The following is a 10,833-nucleotide window of genomic DNA, read 5'->3' on the forward strand; positions in this document are numbered from 1 at the left end:
CAAAACCATAATCAATACCACTCAATCGACACCATTTCTGTCTAAGCCTTTAAAGTTGAATCCCTCTCGGTCCACTATCAAATGGTGAAAATCGTAATAAATGGATGCAAGGGTGGATGATTTAATATTTATACTGTATGAACAACAACAGCAGATCACTAATGAAAACAGTACTTCTAGATTTAGTGCAGACTAAGTGTGTCAGTGATACAACCTCATTGAGGCTTTCTCAGCTTTCCTGTCTGTCTGCCTGACTGACTCTCTGTCTGCTTTTGTGTGTTTGGACTGCTGCTATAATTACTGTCCAGGCAGGGGTGGACCTGGAGACAGAGGCAGTGTGCTAATTGAATGTTGGAGCAAGAACGGAAGCTATTAAAACAAGCCTGCCAAGACGTTCTCAGCCTCATCTGCTACCATAAATCCATACCGACCATTACGACTGCTGCTACCACTTCCTCCACTGCTCCATCTCATTTTGTCTCTGTCATTCCCTCCAATAATGTTCCTTCTTCTCTTTCAGTACTCCCAGTCTTTGGATAAGGTATTTTATTAACCAAGTAGGCTTGTGTGTCTCATGTGTTTTTATTAGCTTGTCTCTTGTTTTGTATCACTGCACAGCTAAATGAAGACCAGAGGTAGACTAAGGATATCAATGGATCTGCTAATAAGCCAACCTTTTCCCACTATTTTCTTCTAATGTTTTGAAAGAAGCCTTGCCTCACAACTGTATTTCTCTTCTGAAATCCTCCCTTCCCCTCTCCCATCCCAACAAAAGTGCTGTTGCAATGATTTAAAGATAATAAAGTTCTAGTTTTCCTTTATTTTCAGCATTTAAACTATGGGGAATATGAGAAGACAAATGGCCTCTGCAGGGTTTGACGAGCAGGCCCCTTAAGCTTCGGGATTGCAGTCTCTCTGCAGACTCTCTTTCCATGTCTTTTTGCTAAACAATCAAAATGAATCTCTGTGTCTCTCCATGTTTGTAGTTTGTGCACGAGAAACACAAACAGGATGTACCATGAGGAAAGTCAAATCTGTTCAGACTGAAGCTGCCTTCTGTTGGACCAGCATTTGGGTTTGGCAGCATTTTAATTTAAAAAATAAATTAAAAAAATACTGTACGCTGTGTCTGAGCAAACTGGGCTTACAAATGCAATTTGGTTTTTACTTAATGGGTTTTTGGTTTTTTGTGTTTTTCGACTGGTTGCTTAGTCTTACGTGATTAGTCACTAGTTCTTTGACTTTATGTCTTTCTCTCAAGGTAAACAGATCTAAAATAATTGACAGTGACATCCACTGACTGGATGGCTTCCCATAGTTGAAATCATGAACAAAAAGCCTAACCACTGTAGAAAGGCCTAATTAAACAGCGGTCTTTAATGTTACCCCTTCCACCCCTCCACTGTAGCCCCAGCCACACATGAATGAAAGAATAATTCCCTTTTGAAAGCAAGCTCTGTTTTATAATCTATAACCAATGGAAGGCTCTTGGCTAAGAAGGTCCTCAGGTCACACTCCATCTCTTCCTTTCTCTTTTCTCTCTTTTTTCCCATCTCTGTTTTTTCCCCGTCTTCTTCTTCTCTGTCTCCCTGCTGCTTCCATGGTCTGGGTAAGCAAGGCAGGGCTGTGACAGTCACCTCTTCATGCTCCCTCAAGAGCGAGGTAGGGCTAACTGTCCTTGAATACATTCACACACAACTTCCCATGAATGACCATGTGTTGGCATGACCAACCACTGGGCTCATGTGCTTGGATTACTGGACTGCTATGAATGAGAAACAGCCAATTTAATCCAAAAATGGTGGCTGAAGTGGGGAGGTGGGGGTGGGTTTAAGTGCTTAGGGGCCTTACTATCTGGGGTTATTTGAGAAAAAAAAAAAATCAAGGGTCCATGCACCCCTCACCTCACTTCTGCCCACCATCCAAAAACCTCCCCACCCAGGCAAGAGGACCCCCCTGACTGGCAACAGTAAATAGATTCTTTCTATGACATCCTTAATCCTCCTAAATAGCAACAAATCCTATTAGGCCATGAATTATAAATCCTCTTCTTCCACTAAACTCAATCACCCATCCATCTTCACGTATGTATGCACAAACATTACCCATACATACACATTTTCTCGGGAATGTTGGTCTAAACAGGGCAGGCAGTGAATGTGATGGACGTCCACATGACATGTTAGTGTGCCTATATATTTGCTGTTTGTTAAATACTGGTACATGTAGATGTGTGCGGGGCCACTAGTGAGGCTTACTTCCCCTCCCACCTGTCATTTTGAGCTGAGTCACCCAAGCTTAAACACAGATATAAACAGCAGGCGTAGATTAGTCTCATATACACCAGAGTCAGGAACTTACCAATGCTTGTGAGAGTGTATGCTTTTATACATTATCCTAAATTACCTGATTGTGTCAGTACACTCAGTGCTTACTTTTATTTTATTGCTCTAAAAGACAAGAGCATAATGGTGAAATGCAAGCCGCGTCAAGCACAGAAACAACTACATTACACTGCTAACAAAATTTCGGCTATTATTAAGCATCTGCACTGACGGCAACCTGCATTTCAACCTCTACATGCTTCTATAGTAGAATCACTTTGGCTGTAGCTGTTGTTTCTTTGGGCTGTTGTTTTTTCCTTTTAAAGCACATACCTTTTTTTCAACTTTGGTTTATTTTTTTGGCTTTATGTCATTAGGATAGTGTGTGGAAGATTTATACTGTTAACTGATATTTATGAGACAGTGCAGTCAAGGTCATCTTACAGAGTAACAAGATAGTAATGTATGGAATATTATTTAATTGCTCAAAGAATAGAATTCTTTGAGTAATTAAATAATGTGCAGCATAACTTTTAAGACGAGTAACGAGAAATATGTAGCATGTTTTTTTTTAAATAACCACATCACTGCATATAAACTACACATAAGGAAATTTACTCTGTAAAGTTTCTATTACACTACTGGGACCTCGTTCAGGGACGTTTTTGCACTCACAGATCCACAGTTACCAGCATCATACGTACCACCAATGTTTGGTCAAAGTTTTATCAGGTAATGAGTCCGGTGGATCCTTCACCACCAATGAAGCAGAAAGGCCAGCAGGTTGGCAGAAATCTGTTCCTGTAAACGCTTGCGTAATCTCATGGCCAGCACCAAGTTCCTGAAGATAATGCAAAAGCAGCTATTTAGACCAGAACAAGGTCTGACAGAAAATAGGGGATCATTAACTACAAAACGATGCAGTTCTCTAATTAGACTCTCTTTGAAGAATAGTTACCACCACATCCCTGTCTTTAGGCTACACCTCAGGCTGAAACATTAACCCCAAAACCCTGAATAATGCTGGTCTCATCTTTGAGGTTGCTATTCCCAGAGTCGTTCTTACTTCTGAGTTTGTTGATGACAGGAACTGGGAAAACGAGTCAACCAAGTTTTAAATGTCACATTTAACCAACTTAAATTGCATTATTAAAATGTCTGTGTACATGATTTTGTCTATATTCTTTCAGAGTAAATCTTAATTTTTTTGCGGCTTATGTACTCGAGTAAAAATCAAATCTCCCACAGGTTTAGTTCAAATTGGTTTGGCTTTTCCAACCTCGTCACCCAAATTGTTTTGATCATTTGGCATTTAGAACTACACGGACAAGAGTTCAGTGGTCATTACACGACTTGTTAAAAGTGTGCTCTTCTCCAATCTTCTCTCTGCGTGGTGAGAAAAGAGCTGCGACCGTCTCTTTTCTCTGCAAATAATGACAGGTTGTGAGATTCTGCATCATTAACGTTAAACGTGGGTGGAGCTTTTCCGAGTGTGCTGGGACGTCAGCTGCCTCTCGAGACGAGTAATTTTCCTTGGTGGGATTCTTTCACACGCTTCGGGAGAGGAGACCTTAAGGCTTTGATATTCAGAGAAATTCTGTGGCAGTGAATGTGAAAGAGCAAATTACTGAATTTATTTGTATTTTTTTTGCTTTATACATTACTCCATATCTATATACGGAAACATGAAAACAGTAATTTGATTGTGTGTTTGCGAGGTGACGGTGAAGACAGATTGTAAAGTATCTCTGGCGTCTCCCCCTCGTTTTTTCTGTCTCCGAGGCCACACACATCAAACAGGGCTCGCTCGTTCTGTTCTCTCTTTGTCATCAGCTCTTAATGGGTGCTGGTCTTTGATGTGGTTGGGTTGCTGCTATTGTCTCTGGCATGTCTTGATCAGTGTCTATTGATCTGGGAAGAGTGGACATGAAAACAACTGGAGCAGGCCCATGGGGAGAAGGGAACCTATTGTAGCAGAAAGCAGATTTAAGTGGTTGCATCTGACACTATTGCACGTATGGCAGATTTTCAGGTTCATGTTCTGACTGAGTCGAGTTTAAATTAAAGATTAAATTAACTGCAGCCAAACTGAAGAATAAGCAAAAACATGAAGCAAGTCAGAATATTGGAGGAAGTCGTAAAGTGAGTCAAACAGAGACTCAGAGTGTGGAAAATGAGTTTGCAGCTATAAAGAAAGTAACCAAGGTTAACTTAGCCTTCATACTTATTTGGTTGCCTGGTAACAGAAAGAGAAAAGAAAGAACCTGGTTGTGATGAATCAAAGGTTGGGTGACAGTGGAGAACAGGCAGAGGCAGAACTGGTTTAATAGTGGGTTCCAGTTGAACTTGGAAAGTTGGATTTCATACTTGGACAGAACGGCAGATTTTGCCCCGACCCCAAAATCTGTTTTTTACCATTACCTGTGAGCTCTACACTGTTTAAAAAAAACATCTTAAAAAAACGGTAATATTTCGGCAGCTGGGGCGCCAAACTACTACCATAAATAAACAGAAAACAACTTCCTCATAAAAATACATTTGATTCCAGTAATGACAATACAGTTTGTTGCACTAATTTTACATGGGATCTTGCCTTTTCAAGTGATTTTAAACATCAAATTAGGAACATGTTAATGTGATTAAACAATGAAATTATCTATAAATAGGGGGAAAAAACAAATCCTAAAAAAAACAGCAATATTCCGGCATATGGCCGCTGGCCATCACCAGTAGGTGAAGAGTCTTGACCACGGCCACAATACCGAGAGTGTCCGAGCCGGGGATCGAACCGGCAACCTCCTGATCACAAGGCAAACTGCCAACTCTTGAGCCACGATCGCTCTAAATAGCAATTATAATAATACTTATGTGATGTAACACAAGCTTATAGGAATCATGTTATATACTTTTCCATAGCATTACATTTGAATTCAACAGTTCAATCTTTCAAATAACGGACAGATATTTGTGAAATCATGATACATTTGTGAATGCATTTTAACAATCTAAATATGCATATGTACAGATTTGAAATATGAAATCACAGTCTATTTACGTAACTTTAATGATATTCTAGAAGAACAGAACAAAACTGTAAAATGCACAGTAAAATACTTTTATATTAGGATTTTTTCCTACAGTACTGCCATACAAAAAATATATATATTTAAAAAACAAGTGAATTGTGTTTTACTATATTTACAGTGATGTTATGTTATTTTACCTTTGACATGTAAAATCACAGTCTACTTATGTAAATTTAATGATATTCTAGAAAGACAGTACAGAACTGTAAAATATACAGTAAGATACTTTGACATTACTATTTTTTGGAACAGTGTAGAGTTCATCATACACAAAGCTGTCCAGTGTGCATCTGCGGTAATGTAAGTATGTGCAAAACAATTTGCAGTGAGTTTCAGTGAACAGATACTGCTAACAATGGCTACCCTGGTTTGTTTGTACTGCTCAACTCGTGTAACATCAATTCCAGCTCCAACTTCCAAGATAAATGGAAAACAGCATATGTCCTATTCCCCTTTTTTTGTATGCCATGAAAATACTCGGGAAAATTTACCCGAAACCTTAGATTGTGGTTACACGTATTAGGGATTTTTAGAAGTCATTGAAGAATTCTGTATTTTAGAGAAAACGTGGTAGCATTGCTTAAATTAGAGTTGCAATCCTCCTCGTTTTAAACACTCAGTGAATGGCATGCCATCACTTAGATCAAACATTTCTGAAAGAATGTAATCATCTTATCCTGCCAAGACATGATAAAAAAAATGCCTGGTTTTGAGGAGAACTGAAGAAGAGCACATCTCTTTGATGGACCAAAGCGCCAGTTATATAAAGCTTATCTCACAGAGACAGATGCAGACACACAGAGACACACGCACACACACACACACAGGCCAGCAGACTTGCTGGGCCCTGCCTGTAGTGTAGCACATGCGTGTCTAGGGTTGCTTTCTCCTGACTGACTCCAAGGTTATTGCTGCACACCATGGAAGCACAGGATATTTGATGGTCCCCTGCCAAAGACAGAGCTGGGGTCATGGGGCATAGGAGGGTAGGTTGCCATTGACAACTCAGAGGTCTCCAAAGTGACCATTTGAAACTGGGGAAGAGAGAAAACTTAGTAAGAGTGAAGGGTCAGTGGGAAGCCATGGGGCTAAATCTTTCACCAGTCTTGAAGCGAGGGTCAGGGCTAGTTCATAACTGCAGCAACGATGGCTCACCTATGACTTCTACAGTGGACCTGAAGAATAGCGAGTCTGTTGAGAAGAACTAGAAACCAGGATTTAATCCTCACAATTAAAATACACACAACCAAGCACGAGTGAATCATACAGTGCAGGACAATGGAAAGAATATTGAAGTCGTCGGGGGTAAAATCTGAGCTCTGCTGGCTCAAGAGAAGTTCCCAGGATAAACTGTGTCAAATCTTCTGCACAGATACACACAAAGATGGGAAACAAGAAGAGAGAAGATGTTATAGTAACACTTTATTATATAGCCTGCAACTGAGGGCGTAGTTACCCTGTAATTTTCAATATGTTTTACTTAAAATTAAAATATAACTATATTTACCTAGACATATTTAAAAGTTGATACGCTAGGGGGGTCTGGAGGAAACAAAGAAATTATTCTATTGTAAGTAAATGTAAGTAGTATTGTAAGTCATTTCAAGTACTGCATAATTTTGCTGACAAACAATATTTTCTCATCTTATATCATAAATACTTTTTTGGTCATGGGCTATATTAAAGTGTTACTTTTTACATATTTATTTCTTTTATGGTGTTTGTTAATATTCATTATATTGGGGTGCATGATGGATTTTCTAATATTCAGTTGTACTGTACTTAAAATTACTTATAGTATTATATGTGTCTCATTTTCCTTAAAATACCAAGAAGTTAAGCAAGTACAGAGTCCTGTTTTTCCACCCAGTCCTCAAAGTGCAACAGAGAAGTAAAGGCAGGCTGTCTTCTTTGGAGCTTGTAACCCCGGAAGAACTCGGAGTACTGTAACACTTTGGGCTCCTACATACCACTGTAGTCCTGCAGGTCAGGGTTGGTGGAGCCTGCATTTTATAAAAAGGAAATCTGGCTTCTTTATCTGCATTACAACTTCCTTATTACAATTTCTTCTTTCAAATGTTACGCTAACTAATGTTACCAGCAGGTCATCATTACTAGAATACAATGGTAGACAATTGAAGATGACTTTTAGGTGCTGCCATCGTTAAAAACAAGATACCAGTATTGCGTGGTGAGCGGTTAGGCAGACCACGCTTTTCTAGAGAATCATTCTACATGTTTTAGTGAGTAACCGAAACAGAAAGGGCGGGAAAGAAAAGACTACATGACAATATTACGAGATCCTGTCCGTAGGAGGTCTACATTTCCCACTTACCTCTCAAAAGCACAAGAGGAGCAAGCAGAGAAATGTGGGATTTGCATTCTTACATTTTCTGTGTGTCAAATGTTTAATGGAGTGCAGAGCGGGTTAGTGTTGGACAAAAGAAAACAAAACAAAACACCCATCCGTGTTGTTCTTTTATCACACTTACCCACTGAACATGTGTGTGCATTTGTGTCAAATGCAGGAAACGGGAGGAGGGCAAGGAGGGAGCAGGGTACAGTTGTTCAACGATCAAAACCACACATGTTTTTTGTTTCCTACGTGTGTTTTCTTTCCCAATTATGCTTGCACCCTCCAGTTCACACAGAAACGAGGGGAGAAAAAAAAACACATCCTTCTCCTCTTTGACGAAGGAGAGCAAAGGGGTGGGTGCTAGACTTTTTTTTTTCCTAAAATAGGGACTCATGCTCTTTATGTTTGGTATTGTTTGCATGCATTTCCTCCTATAGCTTGGGCAGGCCCTGCATGGAGGGCAGGAAGAAAGACGGCAGTTCAACAGCCTTTGATGTTCCTGTTTTATGGTCCCATGTCAACGCATTGTCTGTTAAGTCCTTTTGTTGTCCCTTTGCCTAATTAAGACCTCAGAGCGACTTGTTGACTCCACAAAGACCCCCATGTTTAGGGAGACGAGGGTGGAGGCTGTGTGATTCTGTGTGTCAAGGGTGTGTGTGCGCTTGTATGTGCGGGTCTGTCTGCCTTGACTGGGAAGTAGCTTGAGAGAACTCTTCAAAACAATACACAAAACCCATATATTGGCTTTGACTTAATCCACACTCTTTGCAGACGCTGGGCGTATGCACATGGCCCAAAGGCTTATCAGCACATACCAACAGATGGCTGAAAGGTCACCTTTGTCTGAGACATGTCCTACATGAAACAGAAAACCAATATTAAAATTGACACAAAAAGCAGGGATCAAATAATACCCTCCTCACCCAGACTTTGCACTCCATTACTGTTTGTTTTTGCTAAACAAATGTTGCATTGAAAAGAATAATAGGTCATGTATTGTTCATTTAATTCTGTGTGGGATTTAAGTCTGTAATTGGACAAAAGCCATATAATAGTTCTTTTCTGTTTATTTTGGGGGTGTGGGAAAAGATCAGTACAGAATACAGTATTGCAGTAATATGTATGGGGACATTGTTTAGATCCAGAGAGACCAATAAGAGATATTTTTTAAATAAATTAGGCTCTTTGAACAAGGGTCTCGTCTCATGCACCACCATGCTGAAATAGCGAACAAACTTACATTAAATTGGCTTTTTCGAACGATCATCAAGCACTGGATACACTTAGCTTGACCAAGGTGCCTCCTAATTCAGGGCAAGCTAATGGCTCAGTTTCATGAGAAAAAACAGGACAATAACCTGCTTGCACCTACCAAAAAAAAAACCCTATTTCTTCCCTTTCTGCAACCAATTGCAACTTGTGGTAACTACGTGTTTGCCCAGAGTCCGAGCTAGTCATCTTAAGGTGATTTGCACAGACAGGCAACCTGTCTGCAAACAGTTGCAGTCTGACTTGGATTGAATGCAATCACTCCCAGAAAGATTGTTGAAGGTTGGCAAATAATTGCTGTCTAATTTATAAATGCAGACAAATTGCCAACATGTTGCCATCAGTCTGAAATAATCTGTGGGAATGAGTACAGGTTAGGACCAATGAGCTGGCTGTCAGCTGGTTGGTTCTGGTTGGATTTCTGTCTATAGAGACAGCAACCGATAAGTGATTTTTGACAATTTAATCACAGTTAATTGCTGTATTGTCAGAAATACTTAGCATAAAATTGCCAGCGTGACCCCATTTAACTGCAGACTGATTGCAGGCTGCCTGTCTCTGTTTATTGGAAACATTTATGGCAGGTGCTAGTATTTAGCTATGCTTGACAATCTCATTTTCCATCAAATAATATCTGAAGCAAAGAATGTAAGTTATATATTGATACTAACATTTCTCTTGGAAGCCCCCTAAATGCCCTTGAAAATGTTAATACCTTTTTATTATTATTATACCCCATGCCTTTTTCTAATTCGCATGACAGTTTGACATGACTATTAAACTGCTGCGGTCTTAAGATTATGGAGATCGCAGCGTTGACAAAGGTTGAGACACCTTGTCCTAAGTTATTACACTTGATTTTACTTTGCAGCATGTTAATGTGCTTCCAGTATGTGTTTGCAAGATTTTCTGATTAATGAAATGCAGTAACATCTAAACCCAGTGTACACCAATGCACAGCAGAGCACAGCACAGAGCGCCTGCTTGAAAAAACAAAAATACATGCCATATAGTCACTATGGTATGCAAGTAAAAGCTGTTGTGTGTTGTGTGCATCAAGTGGTTTTGGTTTCAGTGTTTCATAACAGCATTTTTGTGTGTGTACATGTGTGTGTGTCTGTGTGTTGACACAGATGTGCTTCTTTGATCTCAGAAACGTGTGTTTTGGGACTCCTCTTAAGGCAAACTGAATTGGTTTTCTTCTCTCGTTTTCGCAGTGGGTTGTGGATTTACTGTTTTGAGTGAAAAGGCAAGCACCGATACAGAGTGCGGGTTAATCTGTGTTGTTACACTTGTCTGTATCAATGCATATCTGTCAATGTACGTTTGTTTTTCCTGTTTAGACCCACATGTGTTTTGCAGTTGGGTGGCATACGCATTGTTCATCGAACCTGAAAAGCAGCAAGGGTCAATTAGCGCTGAGCACGTAGACTTTTTTGTCTCTCTCTTTTCTTTTCTTTTTTTGTCCCTTCTTTTCAGGGCAGTTAGTCAAGAACAAACCACTTGACCTTTTACAACAAGCTAAAATGTGAAGTGTTTTTCTTTTGTGGCCTAAATTAGTCTCCTTTATTTCTGTCACAGGTTGTCCCATGCCCAGAGATCTGCGGTAAAAGTCCTCCGCAGAATGAAGTACTTTGTGGCCAGGAGGAAATTTCAGGTACGTAAAGGGAAATCCAGAGAGAAACACTGCAGAGTTAAAGAGACGAGGGAGGGGTGACAGATGAAGAGAAAGACAGATTGAGAGTGTGAGAGGGAGTAAGAGAAGTGTGTAGTAGTATGTGTGGCTACACAGGAAAGG

General features: G+C 39.9%; 1 protein-coding gene across 1 annotated transcript in view; it reads left to right on the top strand.

The window, feature by feature from the left end:
- The window catches only part of kcnq1.2 (potassium voltage-gated channel, KQT-like subfamily, member 1.2), a 173,094-nt gene that overhangs the window by 93,436 nt on the left and 68,825 nt on the right, over positions 1-10,833 (top strand). The window contains exon 15 of the mRNA XM_005728192.1: positions 10,617-10,692. Within this exon, the coding sequence (XP_005728249.1) occupies positions 10,617-10,692 (76 nt within the window). The remainder of the gene's footprint in view (positions 1-10,616; positions 10,693-10,833) is intronic.

This window comes from Pundamilia nyererei, unplaced genomic scaffold (genome assembly GCF_000239375.1).
Source record: "Pundamilia nyererei isolate P.nyererei 1_Seehausen unplaced genomic scaffold, PunNye1.0 scaffold00027, whole genome shotgun sequence".
Taxonomy (NCBI): domain Eukaryota; kingdom Metazoa; phylum Chordata; class Actinopteri; order Cichliformes; family Cichlidae; genus Pundamilia; species Pundamilia nyererei.